At 37.5% G+C, this 26,948-nt stretch overlaps 1 protein-coding gene across 7 annotated transcripts; it reads right to left on the reverse strand.

The window, feature by feature from the left end:
* Positions 1–832: 832 nt before the first annotated feature.
* Positions 833–26,693, reverse strand: pikfyve (phosphoinositide kinase, FYVE finger containing). 7 transcript variants are annotated; one of them, XM_051905449.1, is made up of 43 exons: positions 26,525–26,693; positions 23,350–23,540; positions 22,199–22,246; positions 21,811–21,969; positions 19,809–19,918; positions 19,452–19,623; positions 17,967–18,174; positions 16,863–16,889; positions 16,606–16,689; positions 16,368–16,506; positions 16,114–16,271; positions 15,827–15,938; positions 15,436–15,583; positions 15,184–15,351; positions 13,997–14,059; positions 13,395–13,524; positions 12,377–12,557; positions 12,224–12,298; positions 12,038–12,145; positions 11,781–11,921; positions 11,528–11,654; positions 9,875–11,118; positions 6,866–6,966; positions 6,676–6,747; positions 6,287–6,458; positions 6,013–6,191; positions 5,792–5,905; positions 5,602–5,710; positions 5,361–5,515; positions 5,177–5,273; positions 4,756–4,810; positions 4,537–4,677; positions 4,315–4,435; positions 4,130–4,225; positions 3,713–3,796; positions 3,522–3,616; positions 3,349–3,408; positions 2,365–2,541; positions 2,127–2,230; positions 1,895–2,023; positions 1,527–1,788; positions 1,373–1,447; positions 833–1,276 (listed from the first exon to the last, which is right to left on the reverse strand). In XM_051905449.1, exons 2-43 carry the CDS (start codon positions 23,528–23,530, stop codon positions 1,161–1,163), a joined length of 6,297 nt encoding a protein of 2,098 aa, XP_051761409.1. In that variant the 5' UTR covers positions 23,531–23,540; positions 26,525–26,693; the 3' UTR covers positions 833–1,160. The 7 variants fall into 7 exon arrangements, with proteins under 7 accessions (XP_051761409.1, XP_051761406.1, XP_051761412.1 ...); XM_051905446.1 differs by having other exon boundaries at positions 15,133–15,351; XM_051905452.1 differs by lacking the exon at positions 22,199–22,246.
* Positions 26,694–26,948: the final 255 nt, after the last annotated feature.

The following is a 26,948-nucleotide window of genomic DNA, read 5'->3' on the forward strand; positions in this document are numbered from 1 at the left end:
CTGACGCTTCACTTCAAAGGGATCAATCCATTGGCCAGCGCTGTCAGTCAGGAAATCCCCTTAACCATTGAAAGGATACTATGACAAAGGTATCACTTTGCTCATTCAAACTTGGTTTTTTTTTTTTTTTTTTTTTTTCATAATTTTGTAATTAATTGACCTGAAGAAGGAAGGCTGTATCATATACTTATGTATGAGCAATCAATCTCAGCCATGCGAAATGGTTCTATATCTATATCAGACGGACATAATAAATATGGCTGTTTTCCAGGACTTACATATTCTGAAAGTCAAATTTGAGTACTTAAAGCACTTTAAGCACCTAGTACGAACTATCATCTCAAATGAGGGTTTGTACAAGTCATCTCAAAGCCCATTAAGACCAATATTATGTGTAGCATGGTGGTAAACACACATGTAGTCACCAACGTACAGATATGCTTCACTGAGAAAGTAGCTATGTACAGTATCTGTATATAATTTGTCTTATATTTGAGAACGTATACCTAAAAACTTTTTTTGGTGTGTAGAGTCTGTTCTTGTTTTTCCATTTAATTTCATTCAGTGAATGAACTCGCAAGTATGTGGCGACATTTCATGCTTAAGTGAAATGCATCGCATTTAACCAGTTTACAATTGTAGTTTTTCAGCATGAACACTAAATTGTAAGTTAGGCCTACTGTTAAAACTAAAGCATCAGATCAAAAGGTCCATCAGATTACTCTTGTTTCAAATCTTACTACAAGGAAACATATTGATAGACTCTAATTAAATATATTGCACAAAATTAATCCTCATAGAGATGCATATCTTGACCGTGACACAAGACTGATCAGTATTAATAATCTTTAATTATACATCTCTGTACATTTATAAACTTTTACATAGTCCACAGTTCAGATTAATAGGTTATAAACAAACACTACTACATGAGTTCTCAAGTTATGCCATTTCAGTTCAGTCTCTTCAGTGGATCTTCAGGAACTGGATCTTGGCATGTCAGTTTTGGTCAAGTTGTAGACAGCATAAAAAGAGAGGTTCAGTTTCGCCCAGCTTCAGACACCACTGCAGATAATGGAGGGTTCATTTTTCCACTGAATCACTGCAAAGTACATAAAACAGCAGGATATCCCTTTTCAGCTGTAACATTCCCTTGCCAATCAGCAGTTGAGCCCAAGACCCGTCCAGTGATCAGGGACCATGAGGAAGTATTTGTCCATGGCCTCACAGAAACGTGATCGGTACAGCTCTGGTGACACCACTGTGGGCATTTTACCTGTCAGGATGGAAAGACGATAACACGGGTAAGAGTTTCAGCTTCTTCTGAGAATATCAGTACTATGAATGTTTTTTTTAAATGGCATAATCGTACCTTGACCTCCAAGAATCCCAGTAGATTTGACCACCATCTCCAGCTTTTTATCCCATGTGAAAGTCCGGATATAATCTTCAAATATACAAGAGTATTAAAAACCACTAAAAGAAAAGTCCAAAATGGATTTTGAAATAACATAACATTTTCTTACCTATGATCCCCACAACTAGCTCATCTGTGGCATCATCACGACCCGCCAGCAAAGAATAATCAATGATGAGGTGGCTGGACAGGAAGTGGGCATCACTGAGGATGGCAGCACGCAGAATGGCCTTGCAGTGGGAGCGAATATAAAGGGGATTGTCATGCACCAGTTTCAGGAGATTTTCATCTAGGAGCACCACCTCACAGCTCTCCTTTCCCTGATCCGTCTTCACGTTCCTGTTCCTCAGGGATCCCTTCAGGTCAAACACCTGCGTAAATCGTATAACAGAATGTAGGCATAAAAAGACCCAAATTGTCTGTCACACCAATGTCAGTGTCAAAAAGCTGCAGATTTAAAGGCTTGAATATATGTACCTGTGCCATCTTTCTCCCATAGAAAAGGTTTTCCATCACCAACAGGTCCAGTTTCTTCTCTGTGTTGTTCTGAGAGTTCTTGTAGCCGATACGGTACACTCCTAGAATCTTAGCAAGTGCTGTGGGCCGCTGTAAAACAACAAGTTTAGAAATAAACAGGCTAAAAAATGCTGCCTCATACAGAGCTATGACAAGACATATATATACACAGGTACGTACAGTATATTCTTACCTTTTGCTGAACTGCTCCTGTGATGTAAGTGAAGTAGTGGGGTGCAAAGTCTAAGAAAGACTGGACCTCTAATCTGGGCATCTGCTTCAAAATAAACCGATCATCTGAGGAGAAACAGCATCTTTAGCAAAATACATTCAACAACCTACAAGCCTTCACTTACAACAACTACATTCATGAAAAAAACATTTCAGTAAAGAATCATTTGTAAATCTTGGACCCTTAGATCAGGTCACACCTTCAGTGGCATAGAAAACTGCACCAGACTTCCCGCCACGAGCCTGCCAGTTGACACAGTGGGAGAGGGATCGCACAAAATCATCCTCCGAGCTCTCCATGATCTCTTCCCGCATTTTATGGAACTCTTCCGCGTAGTAGATCCGGCAGTAAAACTTGGCATTTGCGTCTGAGAACTCTGAGAAGTATAATTTTCACATTTAATATTAATGATGTTCTTCTTATGTATATTTATACCTATTATTATTATTATAATTAAACAGCTAATTTATTTATAAATCAAATCTATGAAAACATTAAAGTGTCCCTATTATGATATTTTAAAGGTTCCTAATTTAGTTTTGGAGGTCTCCTACAATAGGTTTACATGCATCCAAGGTCAAAAAACACTAATTTTTTCATAACATACACTGCAGCATCACCACTTTTCTCACATTGTCTGAAACCAATCGATCAAGGATCCGGTCTCTCTAAACCCCTCCTCTGATTGGTCAGATGGCCCAGTCTGTTGTGATTGGTCTACCTATTACAGCACATGTCAGAAACTAACCCCCCATTGCCATATCTGAATTTTGGCTCTGGAGGCTTCTTTAGCACTTGTATGCACAGTGATACAAACACTAAGGATGGCTTCATTATTTGAAGGCAGCCAATAAAGACCATAGTCTGGCATCATGCAAATTTGTTACAAACCTACTTTGGTTCATGCAGGAAGTAAGGCTGGAATTACTGACGACTAGTTTCAAGGCAGTTCAGAATCGGTTCTTTCTTTGGGGAGAAAATAACTTTTTTCGTGCATTTTGCAGACCTTTACATTCACAAACAGCTATGTTACATACTACATGAAATGTAATATCCGAAAAAGCATAACTTTAACTTTAAAAACTGACTCATAGATTAGTTTGTGTGACCCACAATTATTTACTTATAGTATTGACCTAGATATAAGGAATATTTTCGCCTGCCATTTGAGCCTTTTACTCACGCAGCTCAATGTGTGGGTTTCCGGTCTGCTTCTTCTGTTTGTCTCCATTTTCAGGCTCCTCTGCAAAAGAGATCCCATAAACATTTAGTCTCATAAGCAATTCCATATTAGACAGAAAATTATACATGCTATCTGTAAGTGGCTAGTATTTGGTAAACTGTGGTTTGGCTTACTGAGTGGGTCAGCATCGACACTGCTGCGGTTCAGCTGTGACATGCTGCTGTCACTTGGTTTGGCTGGGCTGTTCTTTGCTCTGCTCTCTCCAGCACTATAGATGGCAAAAAAGAAGAAGAAATTAGCTTGCTGTTTTACCAATATACACTGAGAAAATACAGCAAATAAGAGGAATGAGTGTTTGATGTACCTAATGGCCTGAGATGTATCATCACCTCCGGTCTTTGCTGTAGTCTTTGTAAGCTCTTCAAGGGCAGTTTTATATTCTTTACAGCTGGATGATGGAAATAGAAACATTAGGACAATGTTTAAGAAACACCTGGGTACAATCAGTGAAACGACACTGCAGTGACAGTTCAGCTGTATATTGAATATTTACAAAGTATTTGATATTATTTGTTGACAAAATTCAAATATCATAATGAATTTAACATGATTTAAGTCAAACTAACAATTGGGCTACAATATTCAAGAGCTGTGACTAGACTCAGTCTAGGAAAGTACACAACGTAATAAGGTTATTTTTTTTTTTTTAGATATATAGAATAGTAAGTGTTGGTATTAATGGGTCAAGTGTTTTAGTATTAATAGTGTACAAAAGCTGTACCTGAGTGCAAAGGCAATGATGGAGCTGGGCTCTCGCTCACACACGGCTATAGGAACTCTCTCGTGCTCATACATCAAATAGTGCTTATCTGGGTCACTAACATACCAAAAAAAGAAAAGACTTTTATCAGCTTGAAAAGAGCATTGGTTTGTTTTTTAGTATCCATAATATCACAACAGCCTTACAAAGGGAAAGGGATGGGATTGTAGCTGTTGCCTGGTAACAGGTTGGCCAGGATGGTTTTCATGGTGGACTTTTCCTTTACTTGACTGTCACTGGAGCCAAGTAAGTGTCCATCAAACATGTCTAAACAGAAAAAGGAAGTAGAGAGATGAAGAGAGAGAGAAAATCAGGTGGGATGCTTATGTGTGATTTCAAACACAAGGAAGTGTTCAAAGTAAGGTTACCCTCTGGGATGCTGACAGAGTCCTGATCAGGAAAAGATGGCCCGCTTGTAATGACATCTGAAGCTTGTTCAGCTGGAGACGGTAACTGTAGTAACGATGACGACCCTGAACTTGACGGAAATGTGTTGAGATGACGGTCCTCTGTGAGAAAAGGCTGTGAGTCGACTATGTGCAACAATCAAGATGAACTGTTTCGAGAAGAAGGACCAATGAATTCACCTTTCTCTCCATCCATTTGGGATGAGTTACGAGGAGAGGACTCCAAAGCACTAGTCTATGAATCAAAAACAACAAATATATGATTAAAAGTATGTAGTAGATGGTTTTATTTCAAGTCCAGGAGCTGGCTTACTTAAGCACAAAATGGTTCATGGATTACCAATGGATTTTTTGATTACCAGCCCTAGATCCACCCACTACAGATGAATCAGGAACGGCAACTAGTGGTCCAATAACTGACTAAATGGGTAATGGGTTTATCTACACTTTTACTCTTTTTTAATATTTTTAGTTCAGGTGCTTTAAAGGGGATGAATTTTGAGAAGTAATATCTCAGAGAGGGTTTTAACATGCTAAATTAAAAATAATAATAATAAACTACCTTATGATTAATACATTATTTGCAAAATAAATGACTGACCTTGCCCTCATCTGATGTAGCTTGCCTGTGTCTTCCAGGACTGGGAGGAACAGATAGACGCTTCCTGCCTTTTTCTTGCTGGAACAAGTCCTGAAGTCTGAAGACAAGATACAACAACAGTTCTGTTTTTCTGATGGCAGATATTTAGTCTCCATGTCTATGGGTGTATGACTGCAGTCCTCACCTGTTGTTCCAAGACTGCAAGGTCTCACACAAGCCCTGCTTTTTGACCACCACTGACTCCTGAACAGCTTGTAGTTGTTGTGGTGAGTCCATCGCAGTGGTCTGCAGACGCACTTGTAGCTTCTCTATCCAGTTGCGAAGCTCGGATTCCTCCATCTGAGATGGAAGAATATTAATTTAAAGTAACTGGACATTGTTCAATACTTTGGATGAAATAAGTAAAGTCATGAAAAGAAATCTACGTCTTTCTGTGCGAACATGTCCTCCATTTTCTCCTCTCTGGTCTTGCTGAAAGTGTCAGTTTTTAAAGAGGTGAGACGGTCATCTATGGCCAGGTACACCTGAGCCACCCTACAAGCAAAGGAGAATTTAGCTGACATCCGGAGTAGGTTAATGAGGCTGGGTAAGAGATGCCCAGTGAGGGAATCTTACTTCTGGGAGAAGTCTTTGAGATCCTGCTGCAAGTTGGCTTTAGAGGGCTCCTGGTTCCTGATGATGATCTTCGGAGGAGGCAGACAGATCTCTAGTAGCCTCACCGGGATGTAGCTACAGATGACAGAAGAGCACAAACACATTTACATTACAAAGTTCATAAAAATGTACTGGGGTAGTCATTCTGCATATTCAAAGATCTATATTGTGAAGATGCACACCTGAAGGAAGCCACCATCTGGTTGTAAGAGAAGTACTGGTGATAATCTTTATGGATGGAGTGGCCACAAGGCTCGGCGTTGGCCCGGCGGGTGTACTGGTGACCATAGAAACGGAGCTCTAGATACTTGGCGAAGGACATGGACCAGGAGTCATTAGACAAAGGGACCACAGGAGTCACCTGAAACAAAATAGGTAGCAATTCACATGAATCATACTGTAACACAAAAGTTTTAGTTCTGTTTTTATTTTATTTTTTTTAATTCAAAGGCTTACCTGTTTACAGATACGGCACCAAGAGTAGTTGAGAATCGTGTGCTGATATCCGGGTACAGGCGAGTCCAGCTCTTTCAGAACAATCTGGACACAGCCGCTACCGTGCACAAAGCGCCGGATGTGGTGCACCATGGGGGTCTCACAGTACATGCTGGGGCACTGGTAAGAGGGTCTGAATTGCACCCAAAACAAAAATCAGAAATAAATTACAAATATATTATAATGACAAATTTAAATAATGGTGTGTGTTAATAATTTTTTGATGTAGTATCAGAACTTCTATATTGACAAATTTTGGTATTGTGTGACAACCGTAGGAATGATGCACATTTTCCTGAAAAAAAGAAAACAAAACAAAACAAAAATAAATGTGTGGATTAATACATTACCTAAAACAGTATCTCTCCAGAAATACACCAAGAGTCAAGTCATTCTTGCCATAAAACTCCATTGTTACAATCCTGTAAGTACATAGCAGATACATTAAAAACCATAGACATTCATTTTTACATATTCAGAATACAGTCAGTATTCTGAATATGTCAATATGATAATAATGCAAGTGTACTGAGAGTTTACCATGGACTGACGCAGGGGTTTGGAGCATTATTAGATTGTGCTGATGAGCTACTGAACAACACACAGAGCCTCTGATGGTTGATTGGATTTAAACAGTCCAACTGAAACAATTAAAAACAATTAATTGTAGTAAAAAATATTTGTAATCAATAACTAATTTTAGCTCCACATTTTGCATGCATTGATGTCACAAAATGATTTTCCCTCACTACAAAAAAAAAAAAGTAACAATTTATTTTTATAAAAAAATAATAAAATAATTTAGAAAACAAATATTTTTCCACAATACATAGTGAATACGATGCTGGCCCCTAATGAGTAGCTGCTTAATTTTAGCTACAATTCCAACTCTGTTATTTGCAATCCATGTTTAATGTTTAATGTGTAAATAAATCAATTAATAAATCAGGGGCCGTGTTCACAAAACATTTTATCTTACCATTAAGAGTTCTCCTAAATGGCAGTAAAAGTTCTTAGCTAAGACTTTTCTCTTAAAAACTATTCACAAAGCTGCTGAGACCAACTTTTACTAAGGAACAGAGAGAAGTCTTAAGCTAAGAGAAAGGGCAGGGTTGACCTCGTTGCTATGGACTATGCCCACAGTGATTGGCTGATGGGGAGGAGTCTCTGTCAGCGATTTAATCATAGAAATATTGTAGAATGAGGTATCATGTTGCCATATACAAGTAAAGGTTTTAAAATAAAAATGTTGCCATATTCCAATAAAGATTTTAAAATAAAAATGTTGCCATATTCAATTAAAGGTTTTAAAATGTAGGCTAAGTGTCAATAATTAAACTAGTATATGTTCAGCTATTTGTCCGCCTCTTACATGTTTGCATCTCGAGAGACTGCAGAATTCAAGTGACAAATTATGTTTTATAAACAAAGTTTTGGAGGAGCACATTCAAACGGTCTATCTAATCAGCTTGAGTGGAGGTATATATACACAGACAAGAGCCGACTCACATAGTTACCTCGACAGTGTTCTGCATCCCTGTGCCAACCCGTTCCTCACTCTCGGCTAGCGGGGAATACGAGGAGAACTCTGGATTTGGGCAAAATTCCAAGCTCGGAGCCCTCAATCCCCTTGGACAGCACGCCACATATGCTTATTATATATATATATATATATATTTTTTTTTTTTTTTTTTACTCTATTTGATCATTTGTAAGTGTGAACTAGTGAAAACAACTGCCACAGGTAATCAGGTATTATTATTATTTATTTATTTATTTAAGATTTATTTTTGGTGCTTTATCGTAGATTCAAATCTATAAATCAAAATATGTACTGCATTTATGAAGAAAAGGCTCAGCACCCGAGGCTCTATCGCTATTGCCTCAATGGTGTACAGTGTCTTTGGGTGGATTGCTAAGGCGGATTGGCACCAACAATCATTTTAGGACTGTTTTTGATATGTGTTAGTGACTTAGGTGTCCTCTTGACTACTCCTAACGTTTCACAGGTTTAGGAGCTATTTTTAGCGCTAAAATGCTTTGTGAAATACTCTTAGAGCAAAAATTTAGGAGTCCTAAAATTAGGACTGACATGCCCATTATTTTTTAGAGTTTCTCCTAAATCAGCAAGTTAGGAGCTACTTTTAGCCTTAAGATGTTTTGTGAATACGGCCCCAGGGTTTTACACTGCATTAAAATTTTTGGAAACTAGTTACAAAAACAGCAAACCTCATAAAATTAAAAGATAATACAGCTTATATAATAATTAGTTTGACCTTGACTTTTTCCTAAGGTTAAGCACCTCTTTTCACTGATCAAAAACAATAAATTTAAAATTAAACTAAGGGTTAGTTCAACCAAAAATTTAAAATTCTGTCATTTATTACTCACCCTCATGTCGTTCCACACCCGTAAGACCTTCGTTCATCTTCGGAACACAAATTAAGATATTTTTGATAAAATCCGATGGCTCAGTGAGGCCTTCATTGCCAGCAAGATCATTAACACTTTCAGATGCCCAGAAAGGTACTAAAGACATATTTAAAACAGTTCATGTGACTACAGTGGTTCAACCTTAATATTTTAAAGCAACGAGAATACTTTTTGTGCCCCAAAAAACAAAATGACTTATTCAACAATATCTAGTGATGGCCGATTTTAAAACACTGCTTCATGAAGCTTCGAAGCTTTACGAATCTTTTGTTTTGAATCAGTGGTTCGGAGCGCCAAAGTCACGTGATTTCAGTAAACGAGGCTTCGTTACGTCTTAAGTGTTTCGAAATTTCAATGGATCACGTGACCTTAGCAGTTTGATACGTGCTACGAACCACTGATTCGAAACAAAAGCTTTTAAGCTTCATGAAACAGTGTTTTGAAATCGGCCATCACTAGATATCGTTGAATAAGACGTTATTTTGTTTTTCTGGCGCACAAAAAGTATTCTAGTCGCTTTATAACATTAAGGTTGAACCACTGTAGTCACACGAACTATGTGTTTACCTTTAAATATGTTTTTAGTACCTTTCTGGACATTGAAAAAGGAAATTAACTTGCTGGCAATAGAGGCCTCACTGAGCCATTGGATTTTATAAAAAATATCTTAATTTGTGTTCCGAAGATGAACGAAGGTCTTACGGGTGTGAAACGACATGAGGGTGAGTAATTAATGACACAATTTTCATTTTTGGGTGAACTAACCCTTTAAAATTCCAAGGCCCACTTTCACAGACAGGGCTTAGATTAAGCCAGAAGCAGGCCTTTGTTCAATTAGGGCATTTAAGTAGCTTTTATTAACGTGCCTTAGATAAAAAAAACATTACTGATGTGCATCTTGACACAAAACAATGGCACTGACATATTTTATGTCAATGCAAGTTGCTTTCAGTTAAAAAAGCTAAAACATGCATTTTAGTCTGAGACTAGGCTTAAGCCTTGTCTGTGAAACCGGGGTCAAGAGTTTTAGGCTCTAATCATAGAAAGTGCCCCACACTGTTCAGAATGTGGAAGAAAGTAACAAAATAAACATACTAGCAGATAAGAAACCCCCACCTTAGTAGCCCATGTCATTTCACTCATTCCTGGCCCTTTATCTTCTTCACTATCTGCCTTTATTGGAGCCTTTGTGGGAGGGGCTTCACGAAATTGATTTCCTTCTTTTTGTCGAATGCGTCCTCCTTGGGCACGGTAGTCAGCCAGCATGCGTGCCAGCTCCCGACTGCTGCCTAAATGCTCTGCTATACGGGCACTTGTGAGTTTGTGACAGGGCAAAATCTGGATGGGCCGTTGGTGCGACACAGTACCGTTAGTCAGGCTGCCAGAACTCGGGCCAGACTCTTTCAGCAGCTGCCTCTTGCGCCGTCCGTCCAGCTCTTTCGAATCCTTATTTAATAGAGGTGAGAGGTAAACCTGTTCTGGGAAATAATCCCGGCTAGGACAGCGCAGTCCAGCCCGCGTGAGCAAGAACGGCTCCCGAAAGGTAATAAAAGGTGAAATGCACAGGATAACGTCTTTTAGCTCTTGTTTAAATAAAGCTGAGATGGACTTGAGGCGATCATCTGAGGAAGCTACATGCTCGGTCACAAACAGGTCTGTGTCATCCTGTAAGGGATCCCTGAAGAGTCGGGCTGGTGGAAGGGAGGTCTCAGAGCTTGTGCTGTCCCGCTGGACCAGAGTCTCCTCCAGCTCTTTGTTCTTCTCCTCCTCACCTGGCCCCTTGTTCATTTCCTGTGACATCTCTTTCAGGTTTGAATTCAGGAAAGGTGGTGACACCGCCTGGGGAAGGCTGGAAGAGAAGGAGGAAAGGGGTGTGGAGGTCTTCATAATCTCTTCCTCTCCTCCAGAGAAGGAAGCAACTGAACCATTGTTTTTTATTCTGGGGCTTTCTCCATCTTTATAAGAAGATTCAGAGATGGAAGGCTCTCTACTGTGGAGTTTGATAACCTCCTGAAGTCCTGGCTCAAAGTCTGCATCTGGAAGAAGCGTGAAGTTGTCATCCCCCAGCGTGGACCCATCATTATCTTGGCTCTCCCTTTCCCCACCAGTCTCGTCCTCTTCCTCCAAAGTGGTGCTTTCCAGCAGACAAGGGAAGGAGGAACTCTCAGCCAGGCTGGGAGGCATAGCAAACTCATCCATGAGGAAAGAGATCTCCAGCTGTGAGTGGTACGCCACACACACCATAAAAATAATGATCTCTTTCACCCGTGCCAGTTCATACTCTGAGGCACCGCGGAGCTTAATAGTGCAGCCCAGCTGAGGAGGACAGCCTTCAAAAAACATCAGGGTCTTCAGTTCGTCTGTAAACAGAATGACCAAGTGAATTTTACAAAGCTTTCTTTTTAAATTACCAATAAAAACAACAAATTATGACAGACCTGAAAAATATGAATAAAACTAATTTGGCGAAAATCATAAGTCTGTCCTTAACAAGTGAATTTAAGCATCACAGCATTGTAATGTACAGCATGAAAAATTGATATTCATTTTCAGATTTGTTAAAGATTACACTGAACAGTGTTATTAAATGTTAAAGATTAGCTTTTAGTGAGTGTTAGACTATGTCAAAGGAACAGATTCTGATAAATTAATAGCCCATATGGTGCCTATTGCATCCCTAAAGGGAACAACTTTTAGTAAAATGAGAAGAGAGTTAAACCTCATTAATAAAAAAACATACATCATAAACAGATAGGGATAGAGACTCACCATTTGGCAGCTGGAAGGAATGCAGGTAAAACTTGTGGCAGGTACCCAGACGAGGTTTAGTAAGGAGCTGATCCATTGAAATGACTAAATCTCCCTGAGTCATTCGACTCACGCGGTCCAGGACTTGCTGTTGCGATTAAAGAGAGTTATTACTTGAAACTTCCCCAAACCAAATCAAAATAACTATTCACAGCTCTGATTACGGCATTGTCAATGTTCAATGTGGTAATAATGTTTAAACAATGGTACTAACAGGTTTGACATTAATCACAAGGCTAATGCCGTGCTCCAGTAGCATGTCCTGAGCAATACGGGACACAGTCTTCTCCACCAACACCAGGTTTGGTCGAACATCAGCAATCCTCTGAACATAGTTCTTCAGAAACTCATGCTCCTGTAAAAAGCAAATTGTAAATGAAAAAAGATTCTTGTGTTTTTAGCATATTGTCTGATGATAAATAGTCTTGAAATCACATTCACAGAGATCATTTAGGGGTTAGTGGCCATTACCTGCAACACAATTGGGTCAATGCAGGTGAACTTGGTCTCTTCTCTGTATAGATACTCAATGGAGCATTTGAGGAGAAGGATCTTGGGGTTTTTGATGTAAGGGTTCATCTGTTGAGAAAGTCCTGGCACTGTTAGCACAAATATCATATGACCTCCTCTGTGGTATAATGTTCAATCAATACAAACCTTTTTGTGTGCAATATTCTTTGTGCAAACAAAGCCATTCACTACAGCAGAGTCAAACTTCTTTCCCCCTGGAATCTACAAAATATCCAGTATTAGACAATTTTATCTAGTAAAACCAGATTCATTGATTTTGCATCCACTTGTGTTCCTCACTTTTTTGATGTGGACAAACTGACGGATATCCATGTCATCATCACAGCTGCGCACATCCGGTCGCACCGTCTGCACCACCTGCCTCACCACAGGTACGATGATGTCACGCCAGGAGAGTGACAGCGATTCGCTGTACAGCAGCTGCTGCAGCAGCGCCATCATGTGGCTGTGATTAGCAGACCTGGGGGCGTATTACAGAAACTTTCTATCTTAGGACTTAACTTAAGATATATGTTAATTTAGGATATTTCACAAATTCGTATTGCAGAAGCAAATCTTAACTTGATTTACGATCCTTATCCTATCTTACAAAATCTCATCTTTCTTACTAAAGGCAAAGCCTATCACTATATTTCATAGGAGTCTGTAATTATTTATCAGTGTTTTGTCATCAAAGTGCAGCACATCATTTGGGTGTTCAAAAAGTCCTTCCACCATCAAACATCTCAGACAGGGCTATTATTATGTGAATTTTGAAGTTAGCACACCAGTGGGGCTGTCCCCAGGATTTTTTGTCGAGTTAGGATTCTTCTGTAATACCCTTTTCCTATCTGTAGTTAAGATAAGATAAAGCACTTAAAAAAACATCATTCTGTAATAGCTATTGTCCTAAATGTGGTCCTAACTGAAATGGCCATGGTTACCAAACAGATAAGATAGGATTTTTCTGTAATATGGCCCCTGAAGAGGAAGCATTAATCATGATGTGTGCTTCCAAAAGTCCCTGACCACATTTACATGTGATTTTTATGTGATGCTTGTGTGACCACTTGTTTATATTTAGTATCCACTATAGTAATTTCATTTAGTATTTATTATATATAGTATTTTACTTGCTGATAAAAGTACAGCAGTGAATCTAACATGCAGAAGTCATATAATTCATATATTAATGATATCATGTCATAATGGAATTGATTTTTTTAATGTAATTTGCTCCTAATTGTTTATGAATATAAGTTACCGACCTAAAAATGACATCTTATGCATTAAAAATAGCAGTTTTCAGAAGTCTTACAGTAAACGCTCCATTGCTTTCTTTTCCCCGTTCTCTTCCCGCAGCTGGTCCAAGGAGCTGTGATGCCAGCCAAGAGGAGTGAAGAGCATTTCTTTAGCTTTCTCCTCAACCCTCCGGTTAAACAAAGACTCTACGGAGGAGAAACCATCAGCATAGGTAAGACAATAGTTCATGTACACTACTAAAGAAACTGATACTTTTACTCATTAAGGACGCATTAAATTGGTAAAAATGCAGTAAAGACATTCATAATTACAAATTACTTTTTCCATTTATTGGTGTTCTTTCAACTCTGACAGCTGTGCAGAGCTAATGCCTTCTAAGCCGTCAGTTTATTAAAATAAGGTGAAGTTTCATCGCATGCTTTCTGTTGCACTTCCCATAGGTGTCCTTATGATGGAACCACAACAGCTCAAGCTTTGATTCATCTATTCATATTACTTTCATATTAGATTCTACCCTTGTTTCTACTCACCAGATTCAGATTGATTTGAAACTTTAAATAAAACTCCAAGCTTTCAAAAAAATATGTCTTAGTGATTCTAAACTTTAGAATGGAAGTACTGCAACAAACTGCAATAAAGGATGCAAGAAACAATTACCTTTTATGAAGGCATCACTGATGGATATATGCTGACCTCCATCTTCAGAGAGCAGGACTTCCACTGATGTAGAGAGAGAGAGTGCATGTGAGACAGGACAGTCATGAGTGGACATCAGAAGACACATTGGATTATATATCGATTTAGCAGAGTAAATGTTGCAATAAGGCGATGCCTAAGTCTAGTACATGACAATGAATTAGTTTCAGCAAGTCTTTTTGAGGAAGTGGAAGTCAGTGTTACTGCTTTGTAACTATGAGGCACGCATGACGCAGCAGGCAGCCATGCTTCTGAGGTAGTAAGACAAACTTGAAATGCATTAATATGAATGTTGGACTGGGAAGGGAAATCATGTGAGGCTGGGAAGGAAGAAATCAGTCATGCAGGACTGTATGCCATATTTAGGGCTGTTACTTCAGTTGTTAATTATATTTTGGAGGGTTGGACTAGTATTGAGTGGTAGGTCTCAGATCAGCAAGACAATGGTTCTGTTCTAAACCCTAGTGAGCTGCCTACCTAAGATAGGATTTTCAGGCATCACCACCATGCTCCTGACGCAAAGCCTGATACAAACACAAGGCAGTAAAATGATTCTGTCTCATAAGATGCCTCATTTTAGCTTAAGTCTAAGGCAGTGGCACATGTTTTCTTTAAGGATAAAGCAATCTCAGAAAGCATTATGCAGATCTCTGTGGATTTTTTTAAACTGAGATAGCATTTGTTAAAAAACAATTAAAACATAATTTATTAAAATAAATAAAATAATTAAATAAAAAGTATTATAATAATTCAAATGTGTTTTGTGCTTATTATTGTCATTATCATTGTCATTTTATGTTTTTTTTCCTAAGGGGCACTTAAATTGTTAGTCAAGACTTTTTTGCACAATAATTTAGTTTTTCGTCACCATTTTACACCCACTCTTTAACCTTAATATTAAACTGCTGTACCTTTAACAAGTCACCAATGAGGTTTCTATGCTGTTAGGTTGTAGCCTTACAAGGTAGCTGCCTATGTAGACAGTATATAGTGAGGCAGCTCACTAGGGTTTGGAACAAAGCCAGTGAGTTAGTGCTGCTTTTGAAGCAGACAGAGGCAAACCAGGATGGCCAATGGGCCTTTCCGCCTCTCCTCACTTGGTGCATGGATGTCGGTTTCTGGGGTGAACGGGTCATGAGGCTCCATACTTTTTTGCTCGGCTGGGTAAGGAGGCACATGGGGGTACTTGGCCTGCTTCTTGATGTGGAAATTGACATTGTCCTGCTCCATGTTTAGGTTGATGGAGGCGGCTGAGTCACTGTCCACTGCAGAATGGAAACTGCTGACGGATGTTCTTTTGCTGGGGCTGGCCGAGTCTGGAAAATTGTGAGGGGGCAGGAAGTTGGTGAGGGAAAGACAAACTGACTGCTATAGGATATCAACAGTCATGGGATACTTACTTGGTGTGACATAGTCATTTTCATCTGCTAGCTGCTCAGTGTCACTGTCGTCAAACTTGATGTCTTTAAACCATGACGGTTCGGAGTGTCCCTCCAGAGAATTCACACTGTCACTGTCTGGAGAGGGGGTTTCAGAGAACTCTGTGCTCTGAAAGTCAACAAACACATTACTAATATGATGACAGAAGAAATCAAACCAATTCCATTTTATTTGTCTAGTGCTCATCACGATAAAAAATCCAAATCAGAATTACAAAAATAGTGTTTACAGTTAGCATGTAACTAGTCTTCCCAGTTATATTACAGTCATGTAATTTCAACAGAAACTAAATTTTGGATTTAACATAACTGGCACATATTTAAACAACTGCCACAGAATGCTTATACTGACCTGGAGAGGGCGATAGAGGGCATACTCATCACGGAAGATCTGATCATGATGGGTTACACAGTCAAGCCAGCGTCCATCTACCAAAGCCTGCCCAATAGCTATGGCCTGAGCCCTGTGTCAGAATAATCGAAAGTTTAACAACATTAACACTGTTATTTTCCTTTTTTTTTTTTTTTTGTGTGAAGCTGCTTTGAAACAATCTGTATTGTATAAAGTGCTATATTAATAAATGTGACTTGACTAGAAGAACGCAAAGGAAGAAATAAATAAAATACTAAGGTTCTTACCTAGTTGAAATAGTGCCATTTCGTAAGAGCCAGTTGACCAACTCTTTACCAACAATGCAGTTGGGGTAAGTACGCAGCCAATAGCGATGGTCCTGGAACTCCATCCCTGTACTGTTGTGGCAAATTTTCTTCCATAGATCTTTAAGTTGAGAAGAATCCTACAAGACAAACGTGTTGTTATTATATAACAACATACTATAACAACACGAGTGTTAAGGAAAGTTGAAGAGGAATTGGTGTAAGACAGTTCATACCAGAAGGATTTTTCGCTCCTCTTCGCTGTGGTCAGTTTTGGATTGGGCCCGGCTGTTCTGTGGACTAACTGCTGTCTCGTAGGCAGGAACCATGGATGAGCTGGAACGGTCCAAAGCCAGGTTGGTCACACTAGCTGACCTTAACACAAGCAATAAATGGATAACATTGTATGTATAGTCTGTAAACATAAGCATTGAAATGAGCAAAGAATCTTTGACCAAAATACACCATAATTACCTCTTCCTGGCCGGTGACTTGCCCATATCCTCTTGGACTGCTGTAAGTCTGGAACTGAGACCACTGTTCTGGGATTCCTGATGACTGCAGTGATCACACATACACACAAATAAACGTCAGCAGCAGTTTAATCATTTCTCTTTGAAATACTGTTAATAAATGACAGTCAAGCTTTGCATGAAACAGAGTCACACTCAAGAGCAGCAGCATGTCTTCTCTAGGAGGTCATGCAAATCAAAAGTAACACTAAAACTCACTTCTTCCTCATCCCAATGGAATTTTTTCTATGCATGGAAAGAGAAAGGAGAAAAGATGAGCACTGAGACAGACTCGCAACCCATGAGCAGAAGGAGCCAGCTGATTGAATAAAGTGAAGAGAGGGTTGAAGTTCATTTGCATCATAATAGTCCTGTGACTACATTTGTTGTACCATCAGATCAGAAAGCTTTCAAGGAGTAACACGGTTCATAAAAGAGTAAACATTGACTATAGTAGAATAAAAAACACAGCAAGGAGGAGGAATCCCATAAAACATGTCCAGATCATATTTCACTCCAAAAATAAAAAGAAGAAATATTTTGGATAAAGAAAATGAAGGTTTTTTGAACAGTTTTTTTTTTTTTTTTTTTGCATTATAAAATTACTTTCATGACAATTATGCATTAAATAGTTTACATTATTTTTGTAATTCCAATTATTGTCAATGGTTTTTTCCAATTTTTAATTCAACTCAATCATAAATGAAAGTAAAAAATAATGCTATCATGATGTATAAATACTTACTAATTTAATTAATCTATCATTGTTTATTACATCACAGAAATAATAATTGGTCCCCAGCTTAATTAATATGATGATAATGTCATAATGCAAAATATCTTAATGGTCCTAAACAAAGGCTTTATTTTCTTTAAGGACAATAGAATGTATTCTCCTTTTTTATTTTTAAAGTTAAACATAACCTCAGACATGTTCTTGACAGGTTTCATTAAATTTACCCAGCAACATTCTTTACTCCGTTTAAAACGATTTTAACAGCAAACTATTCTTTAAAGGAGATAAACTTCAAAGAAACAACATCTTAAGGTTAACTTTTCTTTGTAAATCCCACATTGTTTGTTAATTACCAATTTGCTTCTATGCGTTAGATGAATCATAAATCATCAGGCAGATACAGTACTTGACTAGATGGACCTGGGAGGTCCTCAATGTGAAAGAGAAAAACAGCAGGAGCAATGATTATGGTAAGAAAGAAGTGTTAAAACAGAGCAGAGAAACACCATAGGGATAAGGTAAAGTGAGCAGGAACAATGGAATAGATCATGATGTCCTTATGCCCCGCCCCTTTTCTGTGGCTTCACCTTTGCCAGGCAAGGTCCTCTTCCAGGAAGATGTTCCGGCTGGCTTTGCGACCCCCCACAGGTGTGCGTGGTTCAGTGGGCTCCAGCACACACACGGAGCAAGCCGAGTCTGACAGTGCGCTGAGATCTTCTCCGATGGAGCTCGAGTCAGCTGAGTGAGCGTAGCTCAACGCTATCTTACGACAGTACGTACATGCCCGTAAATCACCTGCAGAACGCCAAAAGAGACAAGAATTTAGACAACCAACCAAGGTTATTATCGTTAAAGCTAAAGCTAAAATTATTTAAAAGCATTTCAGTTAATTGAAATAATATAAAATATAAATACTAGTTGAAAAACTTAAACTAAAGGTAAATTAGAAATGTTGCCCTGGTAATAAACTGAAATAAGTTTAAGTTGAGGCACTAAAATTATTAACTGGAAATAAATAAACAGTAAAACTAACTAAAACTGAAATAAATTAAACCTAAATAACAATATATATATATATATATTTATATATATATATATATATATATATATGTGTATATATATATATATATGTGTATATATGTATATATATATATATATGTGTATATATATATATATATATATAAACCAATACATTTTTCAAAAACTGAGGGTTACAGACAATACACTTGTAAATGCAACATTTGCCATTTCAGTTTTGATAAAAAAAAAAAAAAAAAATGCTGGGCACATTTCAACCAGTTTTTTTTTTTTTTTTCCCAAATTTTCAAAAACACATATTTGGCTGTCAGCAGAAAGAATGGAATGATTATGATATAAAATTGGTAAACTGTTACTTAAAAAAAATAAGCAATTTTAAATGTTAATTGTCCTTTGATATTAAAAGCCCTTTGATAGCCCTAATTGTTTTTTGTTTGTTTGTTGTTTTTTTAATTAAAAAAAGTATCTGAAATGTACCATGGACCCCATAGAATGGCCTCCCTTGTGACCCCCAGAGGGTCCCCATTTGTAAACCTCTGGACTACTGTACCCTGACAAATGTCTATGGTTAAATGTTTGGGGTCCAAAACCAACACGGTTTATAAGAACAACCAAAGTAAGGTGACAGTTTCTCAGAGAATTCAGTTTAATTGAATGTCATGATCTGAATAGTTAAGGTGAGTTTACAGCATTAAAATATCTGCAAAAAACTTGAAAAATCAAGGAAATAATTAGGCTTTTTAAGTAAGTACTAACTCCTCCTAAAAGGTCAAAGTGCACAGACAAATTCTTACCTTTTTCAGAATCACACCAGTTAGTTATCACAAAGTTCAAAACTCACACTACAACCCATTTAAATCAAACCCCAAAAAACCACCGCAAACACACGCAGCATGCTAGAGGTGCTCTTACTCTTAATCTGACATAGCTGCTCGTCTTCTTGTCGAAAGCCTCTTTAAAGAGGCTATGTCCACAAACCAGCGGTCAGAACGAGACCCTTGCTCCCCACAGCAAACACCCCTAACAACACTCACCCGTGTAGCCCATGAACTTGCCAGGAATTTCCTGGTTGCAGCATCGGCTGCAGAAGATTTGGCCACAGAGTCGACAATGGTGACGCCGTCGGAAGGTTGTGAATTTCTCATTGCAGTCGTAGCACTCTTTACACTGACTGTCTGGCATCCAGTACTGTTTCAGATCACTGTCCTGGAACATAAAGACATAATTCACAACTCTTACATCCAACTGCAACAACAACAAAAAAAGAAAAAAACACCACTGTTGTACTCTGTAGTGGATTCCATTCACATCTGAATCATTGCCTTTTTTATCTATAAGCTTTGAGTCATCTCTATAGAAATTTTCCCAACTAGTTCACTGGAATTCAATACCTGACTTTTCCCCTCCATGATCTCCTTAAGTCTTTTGAGGGCTGTGCGTAGCTGGACAGCGGTTCGGGGATCGTGGCTGCCCAGAGGGGCTTCTGATTTCCGTCGACCCTCTATAAATGCAAAGAAACACAAAAGCACCAGTAATGTACAGTTTAAGAAGTTAAACCTACTCTAAAGTACAATATGCAGGTGAAAATACATGGCACACATGCTCATTCAAAACCAAAGCTTGCAGTGAAATATCCACCAGCACTCTTGGTCCCGTCAATGATTGCTTATGTCAGCCAGCATAGGCCAGCGAGTATTCCTGGGATTTTTTGTGGGATTATGATTCTCATGAATAGACTATGAATGAACAGAAGCATATGAAATTACTAAGATCAATGACTAAATGTTCAGTTCACAGCACCAAAGGAGTTGAGCAAGAACTTCAGGCAGTCCGTTCAGCACACCCTTTCACATGCAACAAATGTGGTTAATTTAAAACTATACACTGCAAAAACTATTTTCTTAATCTGTATTTTTGTATTATTTTCCAGTAAGCATATCTAAATATCCTTAAAACATTTACTTGAGAGTCAGATAAGATTCTAAGACTTGTTTTCAGATAAGTCAAATTTACCTTGACTTAAAGGATTAGTTCACTTTCAAATAGAATTTTCCTGATAATTTACTCACCCCCATGTCATCCAAGATGTTTATGTCTTTCTTTCTTCAGTCGAAAAGAAATTAAGGTTTTTGATGAAAACATTCCAGGGTTATTCTCCTTATAGTGGACTTCAATGGTCTCCAAACGGTTGAAGGTCAAAATTACAGTTTCGGTGCAGCTTCATAGGGCTTTAAACGATACCAGACGAGGAATAAAGGTCTTATGTAGCGAAACGATCGGTCATTTTCTTAAAAAAAATACAACTGTATATGCTTTATAAACACAAATGATCGCCTTGCACGTGCTTCCGCTTTCCGTATTCTTCAAAAATCTTCCTGGAATGTTTTCCTCAAAAACCTTAATTTCTTTTCGACTGAAGCAAGAAAGACATGAGCATCTTGGATGACATGGGGGTGAGTAAATTATCAGGAAATTTTAATTCAGAAGTGAACTAATCCTTTTTTTTTCTTTTTTCTTTTCCTAGTTTCAACCAAAATTTAGGTTTATGTATATTATAAGACAAAGCTATTTTGATTATTTATTTATTTTTTATTTTATTTTAACAAAGACAGTGTGGTAAATAAACCTAATTAAAGATATATAATCTGAAAACAAGCCTTAGTATATTTGTTTCTCAAGCACATTTATCTCTAAAACAAACAAAAAAAAAAAATACTGATAAAGAAAATCTTTTTTTTTTTGCAGCATACACATATAATCCAACTCAGTGCTGATGAATACAAGCAGATAATCATTTCAGAGATTTATAAAACTGACTTCACACATATGAAATAAAATTAAGAATCCTCACCTTCCCACTCCACTGTGAACAGAAAAGAACATAGACACACCTGTTTACCACTCAAATTATTGTCATATCTCCAGAATGTAGTTTTACAGCATTAGTGTTACACAAAAACTACATTTTATTGATTTCCTGAACTATTGCCTGGATTTTTTTTTACTTATAGTAAATGTCCAGTGGCCCTCCTGAGAGTGGTGTGGATCACATGAGGGCAGAGTCTAGCGGTTGAATCAGTGTTATCTTCAATGATAAACCCTGTGAGAACCAGGCTGTAGTGATTAGTCATCAATCAAAGAGACCACTGATAGGGTTGCCTTTTCTTGTAAGAGCATGTTTAAAGGAATTCAGAACAATGGTTTTGTCTATGGAAGAACAAATGATTTTAGCATTCTCTTCTATAGAAGAATAGGGTTAATGAACATGTCCGGATCATATTTCACCCCAAAAATCAAAAGATGCAATGTAAAAAATTCTAAAACCTGGATGATAATTGTGGACAGATTAAAAGACAAATGGGTACAAGTATATGTAAAGTTGTGTTTTTGTACCTGAAGCAGTTGATGTTCTTCTGAGAAGTTCCGAATGTTTCCTGTGGGTTTCAGTGCCATGTATGGAATGGGAGGGACTTGACCAGTTGCGCCGTGGCCCCTGCGGCGATGATGAAGCCGATTGACTTTTCTCTGTCACTGAAGGAGGCCGTCCTTCCTCTGAACAATTGAAACCAACAGAAAAGCTTGGTCAAAAGGTAGAAGATTCAAGGGGAAATGGTGGATTCAGGTACAAATTTTGTGGTGATTGTCTGAATTTGCATTGTGTTGACATTTTTTCTTTTAATCTTCTTATCCTGAAATCATTTTATCCATTTATTAAGTCTATACTTTTATTTACTTTATGTCACTTACTATACTTTTATTTCTGTACAAAAGCTAGACTTACCAAGCTTAGCAAGCTTTTTTGCTGGTGCAATGTTTGCACCTGTTTTTTCTAAAAGAAATGAAAGGGAGAGGTTAGAGAGTTGATCACTATTAATGTAGTCTGAATTTAAATTTTTACAGATAATCACACTGATTAACTGTAAATCAAGACTAATATACAAAAAAATTGTAATTTGAATTCCTGAAACGTCTCTCTTGTAGTACATCAGATTTTTCTTCAGCTCCACTGACTTGATGATCAAATTACCTAAAAATAATCATTAAATAACAATGTCCAACACAAATGCAACTTCATTATAACGGAGAAAAAGAGAATCTGTGTGTTACTTATGAAGGTAGAACTTGTTAAACCAGTTTGATTTTCTTCCTTACAATATAAAGTTTCACTTCTCTAAAGTGTTCATCTTCTCACAGTAAGCTTTTTACCCCTCATTTTAGGGTGTACTACTTTAATAGAGAGCATTTATTCTATCATCTATTCCTGTCAGCCCTAAGAACAGTTTGGAGTAAAACTCCTATGTGAAAACTGGACAGGATGCGCCTAAATATTATTTCTCAAAGCTTTTATAACTTGATTTTAATGATTCCTTTTTCAGTCTTGTACTGCAATGCTTCCAGCAGGAATAGCCTGTTGATACTATACAAAGGGACAAAAAGACAACAACATGAGAGTAAAAGAAGTCGTCGAATGGAATACACACTGTGTTCTTGGCACATCTCAAGCACTGTCACATGACTCTTCAATACAATTCCCTGCTCTGCCATTCTGGAATTTCCAGTACAGCAAAACCCTGTACATCCTCTAAAAGAAGAACGGCTACTACATAACCTTGAACTTTTATTCCAGAAATCAAAAGTTACTCAAATGATAAAAATGATAATCATAATCAGATTTGGTGTGTACAGCCAAACAGCCAATTAGGAATACAAAATACTATGCATCCAAATAAGTGCCATTAAAAGGGACTACATTCGCATAATTGCATAAAGCAATGCAATGGAGGGAGATATCCATGAATAAGTGTTTGATGACAGAAAACAAACTGTGAACCTTTGAAAGCAAATTAATTATTTAAAGACTTAAAAAAAAGAAAAGAAATGAAAGTGCAGATGTTGATTACGGCATAATGATGGGAAATAATTCTGCTTCACCTTTGTTGAAGCGGAACAGACTGACGAAGGAGCTGTAAGCGGAGCGCAGTGGCGGCTCGTCCTGCTCGGGGGTCAGGGGTTTGAAGTGCGTTAGATGGGAGGGACTGGTGGGAGAGAGTGGCGGCTCAGAGCTCCAGTCCATCACAGAGGACGAGGAGGAAGCCTTGTCTTCGGCAGCCATGTCACTGCCCCTGCGGGACAAACCAAACCAAACCAATTCCAAATACATTTATTTAATGTACATTTGATTATATTTGAATGCTAAGGTTTTCTTGACACAAAAAAGGTATTTTTTCTTTTAAATCTTTGAGTCTTTGAGTCAAGAACAATGTGTTTAAACAAGTTTCAATTGTTAAATAAAAACACTGTTTTGAATAATTTTTTTGACTGTTTTTTGTCAGGTGGTACAACCAAATATATATATATATATATATATATTAATTTATAATTATTTCATTCAAGTGGCCAGGTATCTTTATTATCTTTACCATCTAATTTTACTTTTAAAGACTTTTGCCTATGCTAGCAAGTTCATACATTGAATTTTTAAATACAGCATAGCATTTTCCTCATTTTACATTGGTTGTACCACCTGACATGTAAAGTGTACCAACCTACCCATACTTGAAAGTAGCTACTTTTATCAGTATTTAAAAGAGATATGCAAACCTTTTCACTATGCCACAAGGTCGGTTGTGGCTATAAGGGATACAGCTACGGCCGGAAGTGATGCAAAATATGACCATAAAATAACAATAAATTAAAATTGCTTCTTATCTGATTGTATTTTATTAACGTCTACACCTACCCCAACCCTAAACTTACCCTTACAATAATGCAAATACAGTAATTAATTGTTGTTCAGTGTGACAAAAATGACGCAATATTGATGTATGCATGCCCAGTAAGCCCTGGTAGGACAATCTGGCCGTAGCTGTATCCCTTCTAGCCCCAACCATTTAAGTCTTCGGGATGCTGCATTATCATGCTTACTGTTGCTACTTTTGTCAATTCATAATAAAAGACCAGTTGCAGTTGTGCCACCCTGACATTTGAGAATATGCAAATTGCCAGACAAAAGTTTTTCAATTATCTCAACAGCTTTAAAACTCCTGATATTTATACAATTTGTTTATATGAAAGGTTTCAAACATAAAATTATGCCATAGTATTTTATTTTGAATTTCTTATTATTAAAACGCCATTTTAAATAGTTTTCTTAGTCTGTTCATGGGACAGACTAAGAAAACTTGAAGCATATATCATTACTTGAAGCATATATCTTGAAGCATATTACTTGAAGCATATATCATTTAAAGGGATAGTTCATCCAAAAATGAATTAATAATGTCATTAATTACTCATGTCGTTCTACACCCATAAGAACACAAATTAAGATATTTTTGATGAAATCCGATGGCTCAGTGAGGCCTCTATTGCCAGCAATGTCACCGAACCTCTCAAGATCCAGAAAGGTACTCATATTTAAAACAGTTCATGTGAGTTCAGTGGTTCTACCTAAATATTATAAAGCGACGAGAATACTTTTTGTGCGGCCAAAAAAAACAAAACAAAAAAACAATTTTCAACAATTTTTAGTGATGGCTGATTTCAAAACACCGCCAAAGTCACCTGATTTCAGCAGTTTGATACGCGATCCGATCAACTGATATTTTCATCAAAAATATCTTAATTTGTGTTCTGAAAATGAACGAAGGTCTTACGGGTGTCGAACGACATGAGGGTGAGTAATAAATGACATTATTTTCATTTTTGGGTGAACTAACCCTTTAAAAGTGGAGCATTATTACGAACACTTTTTTAAACAGGTGCACATTGGAAAAAGCAACATCCTGAATTTGTTGGAAAAATAATAATTGTCTTCACAAATATCCTTAAATAACCCCACAGAAATAAATTATACACAATTTTGTTTAAGAGGTACAGGTCTGATAAAATGCTGCTGTTTCATGCTTTTGAGGTCTCCATGTATCGACATCACATCATAAACAAAACCTCTCTGAAATCAACGCAACTCTAGGTTAAAGCACAAGTTTATGGGGAAGTCAGTCATGAGAAGTATATAATGTTAACCTTACTATATAACACTATAAATAAGGACATGTGATTACACAGGATTGCTGACCACACTTGAAAAACAAAATCACAAGTAAGACTGTAAGGGAAGTTGACCTTATGACAATAGGACTTCTGGACAACGTGATATCAGTTCAAACACTCAGTCAATAAAGATTTATAAAACAATTTCTCTTCCTTCCATGTCAGAAAGTAATAGACAATCACTACAGCATTTATCATCTATTATCCACTAATTTCAGAAACAGGGTCGGCACTTTAGAGTAACTGTGTGTGACCAGATGATGCGTACAGACTACAGAGTAATGGCTCAAAAAGACCGGAAAACGAAAACATGAGTTTCAATAATGTCATGTGATTCCCTGAAAACTGTACTATGGCGAAGGCCTACTCATGAATACTAATTAGTTTATACTGACGTTAGCGGTACCAGCGTCCAATCAGCTAACCGCCCACCTGACTAGTGCCAACATATAACTTTTAATCAGGTAAGCGTGAAACAGCCTTCGCCATAGTAGGACAAGTACATTCGCATTCAGCTGCGTTTATTATACATTTAATATATACACATTGAGCTAATTTTACGACTGTTGCAGAGCTTTAACCCTACATGTTGCATTACTATTACAAACACGGCAGGAATAGTGTTATTATTTTAGCAAACTAAACACAGATCATGTGTAAACTAAGAGGATGAGAAAAACTATAAATAGGTTTAGCGTATTGCAAAATGCACATTAGCGAACATGCTAACATAATAGAATGCTACAAGGGAATAATTACAGATGAATACTGAGATATGTCACATTTAAGCAGTGATGCTGTAGATGCTGCTATAGGAGAGTATTTCATTCATTTAATCTGCTAGGCTTGTAATTTAGACACATTCAGGTTTGGTTGCGGTTATTTTACCTAATACATACATAATATACTTAATACAAACACTTTTATTTCTGACAACAACGTCAAATTTCCTGTTTCATCCATCAAAGGCCCCGGTAAAGTTAGCACAGCTAGCTGTCTGATAAACTAATAACAGCATACAGATATCATGGCATAACATAAATGTTAGACGTACCTGTGCCTTCGCTTTTTACACCATGTCAATGTCTGCTGCTTAGAGATGTCATTAATCCTTAATGCTTTTAACCATAATACATTTTCGGTTAATTCCACCCTTGTGATGTTCGGCGGCTTGATCAGACCCGCTTAGTCGATTACAGAGAGTTTGAGCAGTGTTATGATCTCGCTTCTCGTGATCGCAAAGTCAGACATAGCTAATCGATAAAAATCATGCCTGTCATTTTAAAAAATATATGTATTAATTTTTTTTTTTACATTTAATTAAGCTTCTAATCTAGAATTTAAGAGTTCATAAACCATATATTTCATATAAACAGACAGAATGTGTTGATAAAATGTCTAAATCTCATGTTTTATTTGTTTCTTCACTTGTAGGAGTCATAGCTATGTTCATATCTGGTCATATGTCAGACATGATT

This window comes from Ctenopharyngodon idella, chromosome 9 (assembly GCF_019924925.1).
Source record: "Ctenopharyngodon idella isolate HZGC_01 chromosome 9, HZGC01, whole genome shotgun sequence".
Taxonomy (NCBI): domain Eukaryota; kingdom Metazoa; phylum Chordata; class Actinopteri; order Cypriniformes; family Xenocyprididae; genus Ctenopharyngodon; species Ctenopharyngodon idella.

What these genes read in the sequence shown, in the direction of transcription:
- pikfyve (XM_051905446.1), bottom strand. Translation starts at nt 23,530, where the DNA reads ATGGCTGCCGAAGACAAGGCTTCCTCCTCGTCCTCTGTGATGGACTGG. An exon ending in AGGAGCGAAAAATCCTTCTG is followed by an intron (nt 16,272 to 16,367) that starts GTATGAACTGTC and finishes TTTGTCTTGTAG; the next exon opens with GATTCTTCTCAACTTAAAGA. An exon ending in CTACATCAGATGAGGGCAAG is followed by an intron (nt 4,811 to 5,176) that starts GTCAGTCATTTA and finishes TTTGATTCATAG; the next exon opens with ACTAGTGCTTTGGAGTCCTC.